The following is a 23,197-nucleotide window of genomic DNA, read 5'->3' on the forward strand; positions in this document are numbered from 1 at the left end:
AGGATGCGGCTGCAAAACAACGCCCGCAGCTGAGCCCTGCCAGGACCAGCCCAGCCGAGAGGAGGTGCGGAACCGGCATTAAAAAAAAAAAATAAATAAATAAAGGCAGGGGATAAGAAAAAAAAAAGGGCACATATAAAGCCCGGGAGAAAGATCACATGTTTTAATAATCCCCTTTGCACCCAGACAGGACTAGAGAGGAGGAGAACTGGGGAGAAGCGCCCGGTTAGGACGGAGAGATGTRCTAGAGGCTGAAGGGAGCAGAGACAAAACTCGCAGATAACTAAGCYGCCCTCGGAAGGGCAGGACCCCCCACCCTGAGCCCTGCAGAGCAGGAGGGAGGAAGGATTTTGCTGCCCCGTCTCCCTGTCCCCGCTCTGGTCTGGGCGCTGGGCTTTGCCCCTCCATCCCGGGAGAGCAGTCCCTGCCCCTGTGGCGGCCAGCAGCCGGTCCAGCAGCCGGTCCAGCAGCCCAGCCCGGGGACTGCCCGGGCACCGGCCCCGGCGAGCTGGCGTTGGGTTTGTTTTCCACTCCCCTTGGCGCTCGCTGTGTGAAGTAAATCCCTTGGAGGTGGGGGAGAAGCGGCTTCCGTGACAGCGGAGGGAGGAGGGAAATAAAATAAAATAAAACAAACCAAAATAAAAAGAGCGAAGAGCCAAGAAAGCACTTGCTTCTCATCATCTCTCAGGGACCAAAGCCAACTCTGTTCTTCTTATGACCCCACGCTGCAGGGAGCAAAGGGAGAGAAGGTACTGGGGGGCATCTCCTAACAAAGCAGGGTTCGGGCTGCCCGGACCCCCTCGCCAGCCCGGGGAGGCTGCGGGAGGTGCCACGGGGTAGGGAAGGCTGCCAGGGCCAAGTCGGGCACAGCCGAGCCGGAGCTCCACCAAAATCAAGGAGCAGAAATGAAAGTTTCGAAATAGCATCCAAACAAGCGCCAAGGACCGGAGCGAGCAGAGCTYCCCGCCTCGCATCAGCCCCCGATGGTGCATCCGAGGGGCTGCGTCAGAGATGTGAGCGTCCCCTGCCCGCTGCATGGAGMGGGGTGAAGGCGCACAAACCCCTCGTTATTTATTTATTTATTGGAAGCAATGTATGGGTGACACCCAGAAGGCATCTGAGCCCTGAAAAAAAACCAAACCACCTCTGGAACCAAACGAGAGGGAGAAGAATGAGACAGCAGCCTTGACCCCTATGTTGAGAGGAAGGTGAGCAGAAAGAAAGAAAACACAGAAAAGCCATGCAAGCAGCAAACCTGTAGATTACTGCAGGTCTCTTTTGCTTCACTGAGGACAAATATTTTACTGACAGCCATGCAGCATAAAGGCATCATGCTGATTGTGTTCTTGGAATATTTTATTTCTGGACATGGGGAAGCAGGTAAGCAAAATAAATCAATATTGTCATTCTGAAACAATTTCTCCTAAATTTAGCAAGGGGAAAGGGGGTAGAAATCAGCTCTGTTTGTGGGGAAAAAAAAGTGTCAACATCTTTATTTTAGATTGGACTTTTTACAAGGAGTCTGTKTTAGTCAATATATACAAATGCTTCTTATTCCCTGCAATACTCAGCTCTATAGATCAATCTCCTTCCAAAGACTTGTCATAGGAGGTACAGSTTCATACAGTCTGAAAAGAAAGAAGTGTGTTATTTTTGCAAACAAAAGAAAAGTAAGAAAGAAAGAGGTAGATGGAGTGAGATATTCTGGATGTTTGTTTTGAAGATGAAACACTGCCTTCCTAGGCAGGACAAGAGTGAAATGACAACATCCTTGGAAAGCATCAGTGTAGGAATCTGAATTATTCTCTGTTAACTTAATATTGCATCATTAAAAATCAGAGACACTGTTTAGGAAATCTTAACTTAATAGTTAACATGCAGAGAACAAGATTAASTTAGCATTAGAGAAAAATGGATTAGAACAGAAAGAGAAGCTGATTAGTTGTGTGTATATGTGGGTGTACAAATAGGCATACACAGGAATGATACAGCTGTAATGGTATTTACATGGGGCTCTAAAAATACCTGGATTATGATGAGGACAAATTCCTTAAAGGAAAGGAAGCAAAGATTTTGTTTTTTTTTCTTTTTCTTTTTTCTGTGTTTTAATACATCTTTAAGTTTGAAAAGGAGTAATTACAAGAATCAGGTCAGAATAAAGAAAATAATTATTGATGAAGCAACAGTACATCCTTGGTGACTTTTCCTTTGAGATACTGTCTTGGAATCTCTTTTCCTGTACAGGAAAGCATATCAGTGGTTTAAATTTCACCTGTGTGCTCAGAGTTTTAGGGCAGGARCAACACTCGTCATGCAGTGATTTGAAAGCAATTGAAGTGCTCAGCTATCCCACAAGTTCCAGTGAAGGCAGAGGCAGAACAAGTGGATTCAGCTCAGATTATTCCCCAGCTAGAACCCCTCTGACAACAGACAGCAGGTTTCCATAACTGCCAGAGTTATTTCCTTAAAAACTGAAAACAGCTCATAAATTTACCATCCTGTCATATTATCCAGTAACTCATTTGGGGAAAAGTCTGTCTGTCACAGTGTGACAGGGAATGAGGGGAGGGAATACATGTGCCTTAATTCTCTTAGTGTCTTATTGACTCACCCCCCGGCAGGGATACAGGCTCCCTATACGACACATATGTCGACACAAAGAGCAGAAAGGTTACAGAGATCTCTTGTGAAGTTGCTGACACGGTTGCAGAAGGCAGCCTGTTAYAAACTAGCCTAAATTTGCTCTGCATCCAATTCACTAAGTGAAAATGAATCTTCAAGGAAACGCAGCTCCCAGCTGGCTGCTTGGAAAGTGAATTTGCAGGGAGGGAGTGTGTTCTGTTTGGAGCTAAACTCACACAAAATAATAGTGTAGGACATGGTGAGCAGCAGCAAAATAACTGGATATTGGAGGTGATGCTGTTAAGGATTCAATATCCCTTTAAATAAATATTTGATGCTTGAATAAAAGGTTGCACAAACTATCAGCCTGTGAAAGCACAAGGGTTACCTGTCTATTTTYGGTTCTTTATTTAGAACTGAGAGGTGTGCAGAGAATATGGTTTTGGCATACTTCATTAGCCTGTGGGGGGTACAAGGCACATAATATTTAAAAATCAAAACCAAACAYCTTACTGCTTAGGCAGAGCAGTCAGGTTGGGTTTGTACTGTAAGATGTGACACTTGGACAATCCTTCCTCTTGTCTTATGCAGGTGGAGGTCATCATTCCCCTCAAATAAATTCTGCAGTTTAAAAAGCATCAGAAAACTCTTGCATAAGGGACACTTAGTGGAACTGACAACACCTTGGGCTCAGCCTCAGCCCCAGACCTCCCCATGCRAGCAGTGTCCCAGGGAGCAGCACCTGGGCCAGCTCTCATCCCAGTGGGAGCCCTGAAAAAGAGGGTATGATGAGGGCAAAAATGGCCATTTCTACCATCGAGCTTAAAATCAGTCCTGGAGGACCTGATGATTAGCAGGGCTTGGTGTCATCTGGTCTAAGGTTATTTGGAGCCCACTGCTGCTCCAGGAGGGATGGGGACAGACAGACTGGACACGAGGAAACAGAATCCCAGCCTGGGATCTTGTTCTTCTGTGATGCCTCAAGTCATGGAGGCAGCTTGGTTTCACAGCATATTCTGAACCCTACCTCTGGGGTATTTATGAAGGCTGGCTGCAGTTATCTGGACTATTTTAATGCAGAAATACACCAGGCTTCTCATAAAGGGATGAAGACCTGCCAAACWTACTGCATGTTGGCCCCAGACAAACCAAAGTGTTGTACAGCTGTTGAAGCCAGTGTTACAGGCAAAAATTCTAGGTCTGACTAATAAAATCTTGAGCAACTGAAGTCCCCAGGGTGGTCAGTTTTAAAATAACATTTATTATGTTTTGATTATTAAGAATGAAGTTAAACAGATATATAACAAGTGAAATCGAAGTTGGAAACGTGTACATGTGGAAACTGCTCTATCAAACACACAGCAGGTACCCAAGAGTTTTGCTGTTTCTGACATCTGTGAAATACTCTGTCCTGACTCAACACAGGAGACTCAAACACACAAAATCATAAATTTGCATATGGAAAAGAAATAAAAATTCCAACTCAAATCACTCAGAAAATATTAGACATCTTTCCAGTCATATCAGCAGGCTTTGGATGCATTGCCATACGACCTTTYTTCTGTTGAGTATCCAATGGAGGGTGAAAAAAAGAGAAAAAAAAATGAAGCTGTTTTTAGTTAGTGTCTACAATGTTTTATTGCATTGCAAGATTCTGAAGTAAGAGCTCTCTGTTTGAAATGGTGTCCCAGGAATATCAATAGTATGACCTCCCCTGAACTGTATGATTCCCWAATCATCAGATAACACCATTGTTATAACACGTGCTGGGCATGGGCCATTGACCTGCCACTTTGTGGCACAGCTCTGAGGGACCAGAAAACAAACAAATAAATTAATCATACCATTTATGGAGTAAAAGCTAATCAACTTCATAATGACATGCAGTGCCCATGCGTAATCAAASTGTTTAATTCTTTATGAATTATTCAGTGAGTCCTCCTGGCAGTTGGGGTAAGTTGTGTGTTCGCCTGGCTGCTGTTTCTCTCCTGCAGCAGTCTCCCCTTGCTGTCCAGATTCAACATTTCATGTTGTTTCCACAGAACCTGTGAGTGAGGGACAGGCAGCACTATCCTTGTGGCTGAGCAATGTTCTGCCAATTGATTTCCTTAAATACAAAGCTTTTAATCGACTGCAGATTTTGTTTTCCAATCTCTCTCCTTCTCTCAAACCCCCTTCTGCTAATTTGCTATTTGTTCCTCACCCATTTTCCTAATGACACAGCAGTTTGGACAGGAACTGTTTATTGATGTTGCTGCATTAGCAGGCAGGGCAGATAAACCTTCTTGTGACTGCTGTTCAGGAGAATAAACATCTTTCTTTCTTTTCAAGGTTCAGAAAAAACCAGCTAAAAATTCAATACAAAGCTAATAGCCCATTTATGGCTATTACAAAAAGCAGCAATTCCCTTCAAAAAATGWTTCCTTTTCTGCTTTCTCACATTCTTGTCTGCAAAGCTCCCCCTTATACAGCTYCCTTAATTTAGACCTCCAGCATCCCATTTCTTCTATGAAAGCTTTAGAGATGGACTTTCTTTTAATTACATGGTATATTTATACATAATCATCCATAATCCAATAGCATTTGTAACATGGATCCATTCTTAATCAGCACTAAGTAACCCGACTCTCAGTCAGAACTAATGCTTTTTCAAAGCTCAGCTGTAAAACCAGTTCCACTGAAATTCTCTGGAGGCAAAGATGACACCTTTGTGCAGCACTGAGCAAAATCAGTTAATACCAAATCTACTTTAAACACACAAATTGCTTTCCTTATTTCCAGTAGTTCTTGCCAAGMAGTTTGGACATGAATATGAATCTAAATGCCACTTGAAAGCCATTCTTGAGGCATGCTCTTGTAGCCCATTATCTTTTCTTACTTCAGGTAGTGCAAAGAATCACCTGTTCAGCTGAAGGTGGGGAGAGCACAGAACAGAACAAATAGAGCCAAAAATCCCCATCCTCATTTCTCTGCAGCTCCTCATCTCTGTGCTGGCCCAGGGAGTGGTGGTGGCACTGAGGAGGGGCACTTTCATTCCTTTGATCTGAGGACTGTTAGGTACCCTTGCAATGCAGGCACTGCTGCCCTCTAAGCTCTGCCAGTCTCCTAGGACTGATTTCACTGAGATACTAAAAAAAAACAAAAACAAAAAACATTGCCAGCCAACACACTTCTAATTACCTTGAAGGTGGGTTCCACCTGTTCCCAAGAGCAGACAAGAGCATTTGTGGATGATCTGCTTCCTTGCTATCTGAAGTTTTAAATTACCTTACACTGTATGCAAGCTAAAATGGCAGAGACCATTGGTCCATGGGATTCAGTGGACATGCAAAAACTATTTGGCATCCTAACCCTGGAATGCRAAATGCATGAGATGTTTTCCAAAACAATGTCCATATCTGACTTTTTTCCCTGGCCTGTGCAGAGATGTCACTGAGGAACTAAGGACAGAACCAACTCAGAAGCAAAACCAAGCAAGCTGGACGCATTTTCTCACTTAAAACTTTCCTTTTGGAAAGAGGGATGTCCATTTCATTCAACAACATTTACAATATGACAATTATTACAATATTACAATATATTACAATATTACAATTATTTTTTATAAGGCTGAATTGGAAACCCCTTTCTTTGACCTAACTTGATTTTTAAACCAATTTTACCTGAGGCAAGACTGAATATAAATGGGGTAGGGATTTTAAAATCTGACCTCGAATGTTGAACTAATAGCTGACCTTTGACCTGCTCCTAGATTACCCAGAGTTTATGGTCATCCATTTCCTGTAGGACCTAAATCCAGTCATCTGACTTGTGACCTCTTGGGTTAGATTTATGACCTTGCAAGATCAGTCTTAAACTCCTTCTAGAGTGTTAAGTTGTGAAGAGGACATTGTATGTCATTAGAAATGCAATTTGCTCCAGCACAGTAATAAGGTTTTGGAATGACCTTTAATTCCAGTTCACAAGGCACTACTGATTTTCAAACACTAAGATGTTATAGTTATCCCTATTTTTTCTTAATAATTAATATATACATTGAAAACACAAAAATTTGCCAGCATTTGYAAACCTAGCAAACAGAATGTAGTCACCTACTTCCATGTCAAGGTATTTAAATTAAAGAGAGACTTGATTTTCAGCTCTGCTACAAATTAATAACTCCACCTGTTCTTATTAGGAGCAGTAGAAACTCAACACTCAGCTATAGAAATACAGGTGTTTTTTATGTGTTCATGTGTGTAATTAGTGTCTGTAACCTACTGGGCAGGAATCATCTCTTTTCTTGTTCTATCTACAATGCCCAGTCTTGTTTGACTTTGCTTCTTCATGATAACCATGAAAATAAAGGCATTGAACAGATTCAGTCCTTCATTRTGGAGCTTTACGAGACTGAAAGCAAAAACCACAAGAATTCTCTGRTTAACCATAAAATAATAAGCTGACACAACTGCATTTTCAACAGAAATCCAAGTTCAGCACCATGAGTTTTTCTAAAGATTAGTTTCTGAGTTGGGCACCAAACACAAGGACTAGATTTATTGAGACACTGCCTCAAAACTTTGTATGAAAAGACAAAGCAGCTCTCCTTTGAAGGTGTCCTCTTGGATGTCAGTCCCCAGATGAGGACTCCCAACATTTGGGTTGTCACCTGTGCTATGTCCTGTGTATGAGAACTACTTGAGTAATTCTCCTTGTGTTTCTTCTCCGTCTTCCAGATCCCTCGAGGCCACGAGCCTTCCGCTGCAACGGCCGTGCTTGCAACCCTCCCGTGGGGAACCTCGCCACAGGAAGGACACCAGTGACCACCAGCACGTGTGGCCAGAACAGCACAGAGCTCTACTGCTTCTACCCAGAGCAGAACCTCCTCCAGCACAGCTCCCCCCGCTGCGGGCAGCCCCGCTGCACCAAGTGCAACGCCAACCAGCCCGACAACTCGCACCTCCCTGCTGACATGACAGATGATTTCTTTGCCAACCCCATCTCCTGGTGGCAGTCTGCCCAAGGGGTTCACAGGGAAGAAATCCGGCTGGACTTTGAGACAGAATTCTACCTGACCCATGTCATCGCTGTGTTCAGGTCACCTCGCCCAGCCGCCATGGTGCTGGAGAGATCCCAGGATTATGGGCAGACTTGGAGGCCCTACAAATATTTCTCTGTCAACTGTACAGCTACTTTTGGGCTCCAGGATGACCTCATTGAGGAAGGCTCCATGTGCACTTCCAGGTATTCAGATGCAGTGCCCTGCACCAGAGGAGAGGTAAGCAATAATGGAGGTTTGGAATAAGTTTAATGTCAAACAGCTCAAGAATGCCTGAAAACCTGAGTGTATGGTCAAAGAGATGTTATGCATATAAATTAAGAAAGGCAGCCCATCCCTAAAGGCTTTGTGTTAAGCCAATAAGGGGGAAGAAGAGAAATTATATGTCAATGATAGAAATGCTTCAACAAATTTATTTTGTGAGAGCTCACAGGATAATATCAACATTGCCTAATTTTACACTGTTGATGCCCAAAACTGAACTAGAGTAACTAAGGACAGAATTCCAGCAAAGTGGGTGTAGGGAAATACAGATCTGTAGAGTCCAATTTATCCAAACCATTTTCACTTTAGGATGACATTAACTGCTTGACCTTTCTTATTCTTCTCCATATAAAAAGTCTTAGATGACTGTCTRACTTTTAAATATATTATTCCTCTAAATTCAATGTTTTCTTGCTTTCACTCTTCTTCCTGTGGTGGCTATGGCTGATTGTATCAAGCTATTGGCTTCAGAAATGAACCTGCTTGGAAGCAGGAAGGGGCAGTGAGCAGCCAGGTTTCACTATTCAACCAGGAAAAGCCCTCCTTTAGTATGAAAATTCTGATGTATTTTTAAATATACACAAAATATTTTTAAAAAATAATTATACAATTGCTCTGATAAATTCCTCTGACAAGGACTTTGACTACTAATCAGATACTCAGTTTATTTACAGTTTTTTTCATTCATCAATCTTGAAACAGTTCAGATGGGAAATACCCATAAATATTGGTATAATTTCACAGGGAAGACATAAATGCACAAAGCAACTTTATAAGATATTCCTATAATCACAGGCTGGAGTCTTTTRATTTCCTTTCACTTCCTTCTCTCTTCCTCAGAGAAGTCACAATGCTTTTGGTTTCCACAGTAATATTTTGCTGCAAATTAGGYTTAGGTGTGAGGTGAATGGTCCAGATAGGCATCAAAAAAAACCAGTGTTTCAGCAGTCAAAATGTGCATGAGAAGAAACTGATGTACTATACCTGAGGCAGGGACACAGCAGTAAGGAGAGATTGAATTCATCTGTATACAACAGGCTAAGAAACATCTCTGCATATGAGAAATCTGGAAYAGATCATCTGACAACTAAAATCTCTTACTTCTGGAGCAGTAATTCTGCTGGTCAGTTACCATGATTCATCTGATGTCAAAGTCAAATGCAAGTCAAACACATCCAAATGTCTTCTGTAGAGAGGTTACAATTCGCCACGTCAAGAATCTCGGCAAGTAATATATTTTTCCATTCTTGTGTGCCTTCCAATCAAAAATCTGGAAGTACTCTGCAAGACCCAGTTAATGATCTTCAGCACACATACAAGGATTCTGCTGTCATCTCACAGATGGGAGCAGAGCAGCACAGAAAGGAGAAGTGTTTTGGGGTAAAAGAGGACAATTCTGGTTGAGTGAGGGACAGAATATGAGGTCTAAGGCAGAACAACTTTTCCTTCTCTAGTACAGTGTCCCCTGCACTGTGCTGGCCTTTGCGCTTACTTAACCTTGGGGAATATCATTAAGACCATGTGCTGCTGCTACAACAAATCTGAGAAGTGGATGGCAGAAAATCAAATAATAAAACATTCATCCAACACAAGCCTTTGTGATCACAARTGTCAAAGTGATTCTGTCAATTTGGGCAGCAGCTACACTGAAATGAGTGTGTTTGTGCTTAATCAATTTATGCCATGGTAGCAGTGAAAGTAAGAACAGTCCTATATTTACAGGTTACCCCTGCAGACCCCAAATATTTTCATGAAAATGAGTTGAATACATGCAGAGGTCGCTTCTTCCACAGGAGAAGTGCTGAAGCTTTAAAGCAGCACACAGGAATCTGTGTGGCAACTTTACAGAGGATAAGACAAACTCCATCTCACAGTGCACTAACCCAAAAGGATTGTTCAGCCTTTGCAGAGACCTCTTAATCAATCCATGAAATGTCCCTGTGAAGGGTGCAGGAGCACCAGGCTTTTCAGGTCAGCAGGATGACACAGCAGATTCTTTTGTGAGCTGAAATAAAGGAAGGCAGAGTAGCTATTTAAAGTGGTACCTGATCAGATTTTCCTGAGTGACGCCGCTACAGTTACTGCTGGGAGCTTTGCCCACACACCTCAAAACTGCAATTTTACACCTTATTTTGAAGATGTCACTAATGTCACCAAGGCATCCCCTCAARCACAGACTCAAGTGACTTGGAAGGCAGCTAACCAAACCCCACCAGCATTTTATTCAATGTTCTCTGCTTTTTTTTCACCTCCACTCTGACCTTGCCAGTTACTGATTCTGGCTAAGCCTTTGAGTGCTGAGGGGCTCACATCACAAGCTGACAGCACTTCYGAAATGATCAAAACTGTTCCAACTTAAGTGCTAATTAATGCTCTGACACAAATGCCTGTTTTCTTTACTGAGGGGTTTGAAGTCATTTCCACCACATGAGACTCAGGTTATTCTTGAGTGCAATTCATTTTGGGAACAGACACAAATTCTGTTTTTTAACAGGGCACAAAAGGAATTTTTAAAAAGAGAGATGCTTTATTGAGAACACTCAGGTTTAAGACCCATGCTGGGACACATCATAAAACAAGATTTCAGGCCTACTGGCCTCCAGAATGGAGAATGTAGGTAAGAAAGGAGAAGTTGGTAGAGTTGCAGTAACCTACACACATCTGTAAACTGAGCTGCACCTCAGTCAGCACATTCTGGTCTCCAAGATCAGTGAAAGAGTTTGCTCCTGGGAGCAGGGTAGAAAAACTGTCAGAAGAGAAAATTTTAGGAGACTAGAAGGGAGCAAAGGCATTTGGATGAGTGATGTGACCAGAACARAACATAATGTCAAGGCATGTCCCTTGTSTCTGGTAGATTGCCCCTTATTTTTYACCTCWGACAGGATCTTGTATCTCMWTTCCWTGTCAGATAAGATACATCTGAGACTGAAGGCATTGGAAAACACCTCATACAGACAAGCAAGAAGATAACTCTCTAACATATCTTTTCCATTTTCTTTTACTCAAGTACTTGTTAAATCACTTCTGTTCAGATCCAGAGTACTTTAGTAGGCAGAATTTATCTGAAATTGCAGGATCCTCTTCATTAGTTCATGAACTAAAACAAACACCACATTTTTACGATCTGTTTATCCTCTGTAGTGCATCTACAGGGAGCATTGGCATGGAGTCTTATGAATCAGCTAAGACCTTTTTTCCCCACTTAAGTTATTCTAACTTAAAAACACTGTACTATATAGTCATGGAGCCTAAAATGAGCCTTCATCAGCTAATATAAATCAAAGCTCTGGCCCAAAGCAAGGTAGAAATTACCCCAACATTGCGCCAGACGTTAATGTGAGTTGCAGTTCAGACATCATGTGGGGGAAACAGGCTGAAATGTTTGAACCTGCATCCTGACAGCACGTGCACTCAGGGATCTGAGAGATTAGGAGCACGTTTTTAATAAACTGGAATAKCCGGAAATGAAAACAAATGTTCTCCTCCATCGAATGTGATGTTTGCATGAAAGGAAGACGTTAGCATGCAAAGTAGGGTGGAACCCTGACCTGCTCATAACCACCAGGCCCAGAAGGAGACYCTTCCCCTACCAGGTCTAGCTGGTGGAAGGGAGTTCTGAATCAAAGGCTGGTTCATTTATGTGAGTGTCTGTGTGACAGATGACACCAATGAAGTGTGATATAATAAACCCATTACTGGAATTCACTGGGGGCTGGAAGAATTGTGTATGCCTGAATTAAGCAACTGGTTTCTATGGCAACATGTTAAGTGTGCCTTGCACCGAAGACCTGTTCATTCTCCGTTTTGTATCCTGTGGTGACCTCTTTAGGGACACAAGTCCCCAGCAGCGCCTTTTGTCAAAGATGAGTGGACCCTGTTTGTAGCTAAAAGACATTTAATCACTCTTCTAGGCACTCTTGGTGAATGCCAGGCCAAGACATCTTGTCRTGGGTGCAGCTCTGCCTTCCAAAGGCACCAGGCCTTTGAGAGAGAGGYCACAATTAGCCCTGTGGAAGGTGTTTTCTTCTGCACGGACACTGAAGCCTCTGCTGCCTTTCTCCAGCCACAGGGACTTCCTGAGCAATGGCTGTGGCATTGGGGGACCACTGACACCCAAGCACCAAACCAGGCCATGGGCAAGGTTCTGTGTGGGGTAAATGTGATCCTGTTCCAAAGACCTACATATTTTGCTGTCTTTTCTCCAGCTTCTCTTTTACTGTATTCATGCCAAACCTTTTGATAAACAAAGAAGTATCCCCAGTGCACACACACACTCACTCATACCCCTCATTAAGTGGCCAAATCAATAATTCAAGAGGTCACCACTGAGGCTTCGGTGACTTCTTAGAGTTCTGATCTCATATGGCAGTGGGGTCACTGGAAAGAAACCTGCTCAGCACATCACAAGGTTGAATTCCCMATAGCTGAGATGCAAGGAGGGGTCTTGCACCACAGTGAATTTTCCAACACCCATCAGGACTGGCTTCTCAAAGTTGCACGATGCACAGGTTATCCCAACTTCCAGCTGGTTATTCCAAGTTCCATCTGGAAAGGATTCCAGGAGGGATTAGTCACTAGTGTAGGTAAGTGCCTGATTGTTGTGAGCAGGGCTGTCTGATCAGTGTTTGGTGTGAGTGGAACTGTGGATCAGGCAGAATGCTGGGAGGAAGCAGTTAACACCAGCACTGCAAACAAGCTGATGGCACTGCCAGGACCTGCTTCCCTGGAGGAAGAATTAAGGGGCTCAAGGATTTGTCTCTGAAGGGAATTGGAACTGACTGAGACTAGTCCAGCAATCCCATCCCTGGCAAGTGAACTTGAGGAGGGCACCRAGTGTCCTACTCTGACCTGGTTTGTAATGAGCCATTGCAGAAACATTTGGAGCATTATAAACCAGCCAGAAACACACAGCAGTGGGGATTTTTAGCATTGCTTCTGCATTTTCTGCATTTCCTGAAAGTACAAGGCAGCAGAWACCAAATTATTTTTTCTTCTCATCCAGTTTTATAAAACCTTAGTGGAGTTGCAGCCATTACTTTTTCTTCCCAAGTCTCAACTGTGAAAAAAAATGCTGCCTAAAGTGCTGTGAAACTTTAGTAATTTTTTGTTGTAATTTTCAAACTCTAGGCAAAAGAACACTTAAATATTTGCTTTACAGTTGTCCACACATCACTGTCACAGTGAGATTATACATACAGCTAAGTGTGTTTGTGTGTAAGATTTCAGCCAAGACCTAGAGATAAAAGCAACTCCACTTATAAGGAATGGATGCTCTGTGGTCCAAACAGCAAATTACGAAAAAGACTTTTTCTTAGTTAAGACCACTGTACCACAAGATGTAAGTCCATCAAATCAATCAGAGGATATATGCCACTGGGTAGGGAAAAATTCTGAGACAATTGTTTACTATTCCTTTAAGAACAAAATCAACTCACATGAAAATCTCTTAATGAAGAGGATTTAGGAGTGATGAGAGTTTTTACTGCAGCTTCCTTCTGATGGACCCAATGTAAGCACTCAGACATTTCTGACCTCATTAACCTGATTGTGTGCAACATGATGAGCACAGCTTAGGGATGATTTGTAATATCAAATTCTTGCTCTGCATAAGGATCTTCTTTTGTAGGAGGCCGKGCATTGGCACTGCCCTCCATTTATGATTCATATTCCTTAACCTTAGGCTATGAGTTTGCAAGGGGGAACTTTTGTTGTGTCCACATCTTTTCTGACTAATACAGGCTGGAAGATCAGGTTAAGAAAACAGAATTAGATGCATCAGGGATGGAGAAGCAAAACCTATGGCAAGAAATCAAACATCTGAGACACTGTCTCYGAAATGAAGATGATCTCTTGATTGGTGATAAAACAGTGTGAGGCTGTGCCAACTTGTGTACAGCAAAACCAGTCATCTAACAGTGGCTGCCTCTCTGGTTTGCACACTTGGARCATTTTTCAGACTTCCTTGCTCTCAGGAAGGTCAGCAGAGGACAGGGTAGTGGTCATCTTTTTGAGGTGCAGCTGATTGACTTTTGAGAATGAGAATGACAAATATGTGCTCGATAGCAGATAGGCAGATAAGCATGAATGCCCTACTCAGCGTTCAGCTCCAGTGCCAGCTCCTGGTCRGAAGAGAAACTCATGACCCAGGATGTATTTCCACAAAGGGTTAAATTGCAGAGGTGCTGAACACCCTCAACTTCCACCCAGTTAAACTGAAATATTTCTAGGGTGTCCCTAAGCAGACTCAATCACCACCACATTTTCTTCTGCAGCTGTGCTACTTTTATGACAGCTGCACGCTGATGTTTAGGGAAACAACTGGGAGATTTCAGAGCAGTCTGTTACAGCAAAAAAGGAACAGAGCTTGCTAACAGAGATTTCATCAGATGAGAGATAGTTTTACAGTGCAGATCATGGGAAGTTCTTCTCAAAGCTTGCATCTTAATTAAAAGAAAACACTTATTTTTCWTTATACTCTCTTCTTTCTTTTGCATGAATATAATGGAAGAYTGRGAAATGAAMAAATAATATTTCTGCCTCTCTGYAAAAGGCAGAAGTCAAATGTCTATYTAYATAGAAGGAATTTAYTTCATAGGYTTTAGAATTACAAACTTGTGAACTGAAATAAAAGGAACAAATAATGGTGAAAAAGTGGGATGTCTCTTCCTACAGCTCATGACTCTATGAGTTCACTAATACTTAGATCCATTTATAATTTAATCTTTAATACATTCATGCATCAATAGTTGAGACAGCCAAACTCTTATGTTTTGCCTGTAATTATTAAAATTGCATTTATTGCGGAATTGCATTATCCAGGAATTCTCAAAGAATTTTCCACATACAAGTTTATTAATATTCCTCCTGTTCCACAAAGTACTTGAACATCAGTATCCCACTTTTACAGGAACAAAACAGTACAAAAAACTGAATTCCTACTGAATTCAATCCAGAACAGCAYGAGGCCCTAGTTGCTTGCTGAGCATTATACTGAAGAGTTGTGCTGGGGCTATGACCAAATAGTTGCATTCCCAACTCCRTATTTTTACCAAAGTTACACCTTCTCCTTTTTTAAAGAAATAAAAATAKTTCCTACATTATATAAAATTATCAACCTATATATATATAGCTACCACCAGTCTCTCTCTTAATTTAGATCCATTTTTTCCTTAGGGGACTAAAAGCCCAATTACATTCATTTAAAACACAATAATGTATTTATAATACAGAAAAAAAGTTTAGTGGTTGGAGTTTGGGTTCTTTTTGTTTAATTTGTTTATTTTTAGTTAGATTATGCATTTATGGAAAAAAAATTCCAGGCATCTAAGGTGAGATACCAGTTCTTTTTTAAAAATTCATCCCAATCTATTATTATTATTTTTATTATTATTTGAATAAATACATTTAGTAGACTAATGAAGAGAAATTATGTATATTAATATCTTGTTCTTGACACTAGGGCAGTGTATATGTTAAGGAACCACTTTATGACTGGCACTTTAATGTGAGAGGAAACRTTCAATCAAACATTAAAAATGAGGCAAGAGATGGTGATTACCTGATACAATTYSCTGTGTCCAAGGATTTTAACCACCRATRTGGTAAGGAGAATGTGACMCCTAGAAAGGACAAGAGAGGGACATTCCATTTTCTATTTTTATACATATATGAAGTAAAGCTGCTAAACTGATTTRATTATGAAATAAAACTGCTATCTCTCTGCAAAATGGAGCTCACCTAAGCCTACTTCTATAGGCACAACCTATCTGCTGATCAAAATGTCTTTGGTTTTTCCAAAGTTAAGGAAGGTTAATTCCTTACTGGAATCCTGGAAGAATATTTAAGTSCTGCTCCCAGAAGACCTCACTGGTGTTATGTCACCCAAATCAGATCTTTAACACTTAACAAGACTTGCCTTGGGAGAAATAAGGACAAGCAAATCCAGTCTCACCAGTGAGCTTATTTCAGACAGAAATGTGTCATGAATTAATCATACAAGCAAACTCTTGTACCTCAGCTGGAATGGAATACTGTTTTTTTTCTTAAAAGGATGCCACAATCCCTATGGGACTTCCAAGCTATTAATGTCTCCGCTCACAAACGATGTTCAGTGTTCTAATGGGATATGRAAAATGCCAAAGCAACTCCTCTCAAGAGAGGCAAGGCCAGAGATGAAAATATTTGCAAAACAATAAACCCACAGGAAACCAAACCTTTTTCTAAGCTGTCAAGCAGAGGAACAAGAAACAATACAGCTTGGTGAAAGCAAGTGGCCCTATGGTGAGAGAAGAGCCCCCGACAGCTGCTCTTTGCCTAAAGAGCTCAGTGCTCTCTGAATGCCAATTAAGACATGGGGAGGATGGATAATTGACTGGAGACCCCAAAATATGAATCAATCTGTTTAAACTTATCATACCATGTACAAAGTTTCAAGTAATGCACAGGATTTTCTTCACAGTTACTGCAGTACAGTACGAGATTATTGCTATCAAGAAGTACAGTGCCAGAGAGTAAAAAGAAACATTTTGGCCATTATCTGCTGGGCTTTTTTTCAGAGAGACCCAGTAAAAACTCTTGTTCTTCACCTCATTCACCCTTCCTCTTGTCTCCTGTGAGGAGTCCCATAGCTGTTCACAGCTGGGATCTCTGGCACAGAGACACGAGGCCTCTTGCCCAGCCTTGTGTAAGGAGGTCACTGGCAGGACCAGAGCAGACCTTGCAGAAACCAATGCTATATCAATTACCTTTCAGATGTCTGTTTTCTGGAGCAAAGTACCTCTAGCATTTATGTTCTCAAGCCACTCATCTGGTGGGTATCCTCTGGAGACCCAACTGAAAGGAGACACCATTTTTACTAAGCATGTGTATTACAGAAGCCATAGATAGGAATGCTATGTGTGAGAATAGAGCTTCTAAAAACCAGTGACTGCACACTCTGCTTTATCCTAGATTCCTCTGRCTTATGCCAATTTGAACAGTTTCACAGAGACTTTTGATCTTTGAGATCTCTGAGCTCAGCAGACTCTGCAGTACTATTCCACCYAGTTCCCTGCCTTGGTCTTAGTTTAACTGACCACATGGGAAGGAGATGTGTGTGTCTGTACACAACCAGGTGCTCAGGACTCTGAGAAGCCACTCCACCTCTGCATGGCCCACAGGGGACTGGGAAAGAGAGAGGCTTCATATAATGGTTTCCACTAAMAGATCAGACCATCCTGGATTAGTGGAACTGGGCAGATTCAGTCTTTKTCCTGTGAACCCATCAGCAAGGGGAATGCTGGGCACCTGGACAAAACAGAATGAMCCATTTGCTTATGGTTCCATTGACCAGGGGAATGTAGACATTGGGGTGGAAAGGCTTGGGCTATTTTGTCATGGCTTCATTGGTCAGGGGAATGTAGACACCTGCACTGCACAGCCTGGGCAATCTGCCCACAGCTCCATCAAACAAGGGAAATATGGGCATCTCTGATCTCACCAAGCAGGGCTGTTTGCAGCTTTGGAAGAAGCTGATAATATAAGAGAAGAGAAATAAAATTAAAATAAAACAGAGCTAACCAAACAGAAAAGGCTGTGGACAGGTGGGAGTCTGTGCAAAGCCTGGCTGCTGATTCTGTTGATTAAGGGGATTTGTCTCCCCATGTGCCATCAACATGCAACAGAGCTATCTCCTAGGCAGGTACCACAAGCTCATTTTTGGCTTCTGCAAGCAAAAAAGGAGGAAAAATATTTTAGCTACTACAAATATTTGTATTGATCAGTGCACTAGGAAGAAAGAAAAATGGTCTTAAAATGCTTCCAGAAATTTGGATGGCATTAACACTGCATTTATGCCAATAAACCTTGTATTTCTCTGAGYGACACTGTTGTCACTTGGCTCAGAAACACAAGGAATTTACTACTCCTTGACATATTGGCTGAACTGCAAGAAGTGACAGGGCTCAGCAACCCCAGGGAGARACATTTAAATGAAGGCATTCCCATCTCACACCTGAGATGGGATGAAAGCAGGGACACAGTCACTTGCTGTGGCTTGGCCAGCTGGTGATAATTCAGCTGTGATGCTCTGGGATCACCCACAACTGCTTATGCAAAGTCTTCTTTTTCATGAACATTTTCTTGTGGTATTTGCTGTGTATGCAGAGTCCTATATCTGTTCTGGGATGTGAATCTTCTCTCTTTCAGGTGATTTATCGTGCCTTAGGTCCGGCCAACAAGATCGAAGACCCTTACAGTCCTCAGGCTCAAGATCTCCTSAAACTCACCAACCTCCGCCTGCTTTTGTTAAAAAGACAGGAATGTCCATGCCATGGCTTGGGATTGGTAGAGAAACCCCAGAGATTTGCCCACTATGCTATTTATGACCTGATCATCCGGGGAAGCTGCTTTTGCAATGGGCAYGCAGAGGAATGTGAGCTTGCCAACAGGACAGGAGTCATGGAGAACATGGTGAGTCCCAGACATTTAACAGCTCAACAGACTTTCTACTTGCTTCTGCTGCCTCAGCCTAAATGTATATTTTGGGTGTGATCCTGTCCCAGTCTCTCTAAACCCACCCAAAAAAGGGGCAGCATTGTCAATCCACATTGAGGAGACCTTCCCCACCCTGGGGAAATATTTCCTATACTCCTTTCTGCAGTTTCATSTAGAATAATTGCATTGCTAAAAATTCTGGACCTCAACATACCTCCAAACTGAAAGGAGCCTTTGTAACTGGAACAGAGCTCCAGCCCCAAATACAGTGAATGAAATCTCCTACTTATCTACCTGCACAGACCTGAACTAATATCTTTGATGCAAAATCTGCCCTRAACAGAATTTCAGCATCAGATCTCGAATCTCAGATTTTCTGAGTTTGTCCTGAGTGGTTAAAATGAGCAGTTCTGTTCCACTTAGGGTTTCAGCCTTCACTTTTAGGTTTTCARCCTCCTGTGTTCTTGTTACTTTCCCTACATAGACAGCAGTGTTCAGGATGTGAAAATAATTTCCACTCCCCCGCTCTTTTTTCCATGCATCTTTAAATAAGTTAGAATATTTTTCTTTAAAAAGTCAAACCTTGTAGTAAAATAATCCTGTAGTACTTGGAGTAGCCCTTCCCTGTTCAGCCTTTTACCTGCATTTGACTCTGGATGTGCACAAGAGGAGCTGTGTTTGAATGCACACTCAGACATGGAAACTCAGAGGAAATGATTGATGGCTCCTTTTTGATTTAGCTGCAAACATTATGTGGAGAACTGCAACAACAATCACAGAGAGATTKAATTTAATCAAATATCCAGGTAGATACATCAGAGATGGAATTCAAGCCCTTTAAACTAATCAATATCTCCCCTGGATCCAGAAGGCTCTGTCTCTGTAYTGGGTTTTGAAAACCCAAATAACCCTTAGAACTCTAGTTCCTAGTGCACTCTGACATAAAAGATTCAAGAAAAAACATCCTAAGATAATTCCCTTTAGATAATTAGTCCCTTTAGATATATGGTGCACTTGACATTTTGGTTTACGTTATTTTCGAATGTGTATTCATTGTCTTCCTTTCAACTTTTCCAGGTTCAGAGGTAGATATTGTAAGATAATTAGGACTGTATGAGTTTCGAATAATTTCTGAATCTCTTCCATCTGTGGTATAAATCCAAGATTCAGCTACACTATGCAATACTATCAGATTCAAATAATACAGGCTCACTTAAATCATAACTGTGTGGAGAAAAGCTGTTTAAAGAGTGCATCCTCCTTACAGCAAACTGTTAAATATACACACTGAAATAAAATAGATGAATAACACACTAAATGAATACAGCTGGCAGAAAAAKAAACATTCTGCCCATCAGAAAAGGAAAACACAATATTGTGTGTGTTACTGGCACAAGCACTGTAAACTATGACTGGATATTTTTTCCCACTGGTCACAAGGGAATAGAATCTTTTTGTGCCATCAATGACTTCACRGGGCAGAAGGTGAAATAGTTTTGATGAAATGCACTTCATGAGTGACTCATGTCCCAGGAGACAGAGGGTGGATGCAGCACATGATTCGCACAGATATTAGCAAGTCTTTGTCTAAGCAAGGATTCAAACACAGCTGTGAAAAAAATAAGGAAAGCCTTCCATAGTTTTAACTGTTTAAAATCTCAGAAAAGTCCTGGAAAAGACCACAAGTAGGCTGGTTTGTGTCCTCACATAAAGGTATGATCGAGCACACCTAAACCATTCACTAGTGAATGCCTGTTGAATGAGATTTTCCTGATGAAGGACATTCAAACCTTCAGTAGTTGTTATGATTTTAACATTTTGAAAGTGTTTCTTTAGTGCCTGCCTAATCTCTGCAGCAAATTAAGGTGATTCCTTCTTGTCCCCTCTTCCCCAAAGAGAGCAGTTGATCCTGCTTCTGCAGATAGGATTGGAAGGTTCTCACCATATCCTTCCTTAGGTTTTATTTTTTGTACTARCCAGAGAAGTGTGAAACCTTAAGTGGTAAAAATTTAAAATTCTACTCCCAGGTCACACAAGACTAAAGATGATCATGCTACTGTACTTCTCTTTTCTGTGCTTTAGGCATTTCAACCTAAGTGTCTCTCAAATATGAATGAAAACCCATTCCTGGAAGACCCAGGTCCCTAGATCCTTTCACATTTTATCTAATATTTACCAATTATTTTGTAATGRTGAGGGAAGAGCTCATACAGGTCCAGATCTCAGGGTTTGGTTTACRCAGTCAGCATGAGGAAGTTTATGTAAGTGTATACTTTTTGGCTTGCAATACAGTAATCTCCTCACCTACGGGCAGGAGGAAAAGGCCTTTGTTGTTGAGGGTTGAGCACCAGTGATACAGTTCAAATCAGCCAAATTACGCTGCAAAAAAATCTTTGCCATTTTGCAATTTCTTGGCAGAGGGAAGGTGCTCTGCTTTCAGTCACATGGTGACCCACATAAAACAGGGTGTGGAAAAGATCTGTTACAAACACTGCACATCCAAAAATAATCTGATTCAATCCACTGACCACATCTAATRATTAAGGTACACATGGGCAGAGCAAGTCCCAAGACACACAGTTTTTCACSTGGCTGCTGTGGATGATGTCACAGATTGAAGGCAGAGCAGCTTTATGTTTCCTGGGCTGCTGYTAGGTAATTAAATAAAATGCTGCAAAAAATAAAGACCTCCAAAGAAAGTCTTAAGTAATGTGATTTTCACCCTCTTAATTGTTCATAGTCCTCCTATGATGTCTTTATCTTCTGTAGTTAACAAAAAACAAAAGCAATTTTATGTAGTAAAACAACTGCAGTTGTTTRACATGGGATAGGCCCAAAATCTGAGATCATTCTGCACTTAGGTCTCATAAAATACATTATTGTGTTAACTTGTAAGTCTGCTATTCTTTGACAGAAATCTCTGCCATTTATAATACTCTAGTGCTGCTAAACTGATACTATGGAGAGGCTACATAATGGAGAAAATGAAAGCAAATTTCTTGATACTTTTGAACCAATGGTTTTCAAGACCCTTTTGGAGGGACTGGGTGATCTGTGGCTATTAGATGCTCTGTCAATGATCAGTTTATCYGTGGATCTGTCACTTCACTCATGGTAATCCATTCAGTTTCTGGCTTCTCCACTGAGGCTGCCAGTAGGAAATGGAGCTCTGTGAGAAGCAGTGTCACAGATGCCACAGTGTCATAGCAACAAATGGATACAAGAAAACTGCAGATTGTAAACCCGACCTCCAAATGGTGCATCATTCCTCATAGCTTGAAATCCTACATAGTTTCATGCATATTTCCTCTGGTCATAAGTTCGTGAAAATACAGCAAGATTCAAAATAGACCCATAGGATCCAATGAAAATATCCTCTGATTTCTTATTTTGGCAGCAAAACAGTAATAATTACTCTTTCTGTGGGGCTTTTTTTTTTTTTTTTAAAGAAGCCATGCACTCACCTCAACAAACACAATTTATCTAGATGACATTTCCCTTACGAACTACTGAGAATATCATGTTGGGTAGAAGGAAAATTTTGAGAAATTAACATGGRACCTGTAAATAGGCAAGAAACTTCAGAACAAACATAGCTTGAATTTGGGATTTGTTGCTATTGACAGTGATGTTTTCTTGGTTTCTATTTAGACTTCCTCAGACCGAAAAAAAAGACATAGAGATGTCATTCCTCACCTAACTTCAATAGCTTCTCATGATAGCTAAGGGCAAAATTCTCCTTTCTGAATATCACAACCTGCGTTTTTCAAACTCTTACAAATAGTTCCTCAGTCAATAAAGGAAATTATCAAGATTGTATTTTGCCAAAGAAACTAGAGAAGCTTTTTTTTTTTTTTTAACAGGGATACTAATACTGTTATAAATGAAATAACTGCCAGGGCCTGGCCAGCTGAATGCATCTAGTCTCATTTTAAGGCTGCATGAAACAGAACATGGTCCTGTCCAAGGTATTGACACTGCAGGGTGTACATAGTTATGTGTGTCTCTACAAAGCCTCTACAATCAGGTTTAGGAGCTGCTTTGATGACCCATTTTGGCTGAGTCCAGAGCTGCCCCCAGAACAAAGTTTGCAAAGCAGAAAGTGCGTATGGACAGAACACAGAATGTAGACCAAAGTCCTTTYTGTTTGCCAAACATTTCACAATTCTCTTTCTAGCCCATGAGAAGTAAGTATGGAAAGAGGAAAGCAAGTGTGGATTAAAATGTTTTTGTATAAAGCATTAGGATTTTTTTTTTACTTGTTAATTATYGGTACCTACACTGCCAGGAAATTCTTACAAGTGGCCTCGGATGTTTCTTTTGCTTCTTTATCCTGTTTACAGAGACAAACTAGACTCCCTGTGGGTCTGATCCTCCACAATGAAGCAAATGGAAAGTTTTCCACTTACTTCAAAGGGAGCAGGATCTKGTTCTAAGTAGGATTCCTTGTTTGGCAWAATGGAGGTTACATAAGGTAAAATTTGCTTTTTTGCATCRATTTTCTAGGTGACCAGGCTGTCATAACCCTTGMAAATATTATCTGCCTCTTCTTCAGRTATCTTGTGCAGTTCTATCATAATCCCCAGCTRAGTTTTCACATTATCTGATTCCAGCTGTGCCCAGAGCTGAGATGCAAGAGGTGCCATTCACTTTCAGGAGATTTGAACATTGGTATTTACTCATTACTCTATGATTCAGGCATTCRCTTCTTAAAATACTGAATCTCATTCCTCTTTCTGCTTCCTGCACTCTTGAGGCYCTCATCAAGAGCTGGTGACCTGCTGTAACTCAGATGCTGCA

The 23,197-nt window shown here is 41.4% G+C and overlaps 1 protein-coding gene across 1 annotated transcript in view; it reads left to right on the forward strand.

Moving 5' to 3' along the window:
* Positions 1–541: 541 nt before the first annotated feature.
* Positions 542–23,197, forward strand: part of LOC130589110 (netrin-4-like) — a 43,440-nt gene continuing 20,784 nt past the window's right edge. The window contains exons 1-3 of the mRNA XM_057390276.1: positions 542–1,380; positions 7,338–7,879; positions 18,110–18,373. Of these exons, the coding sequence (XP_057246259.1) occupies positions 1,314–1,380; positions 7,338–7,879; positions 18,110–18,373 (873 nt within the window). The 5' untranslated portion in view covers positions 542–1,313. The remainder of the gene's footprint in view (positions 1,381–7,337; positions 7,880–18,109; positions 18,374–23,197) is intronic.

The sequence above is a fragment of the Malurus melanocephalus genome, unplaced genomic scaffold, assembly GCF_030028575.1.
Source record: "Malurus melanocephalus ecotype Western Australia unplaced genomic scaffold, MMel_1.1 scaffold_24, whole genome shotgun sequence".
In the NCBI taxonomy this organism is placed as follows: Eukaryota; Metazoa; Chordata; class Aves; order Passeriformes; family Maluridae; genus Malurus; species Malurus melanocephalus.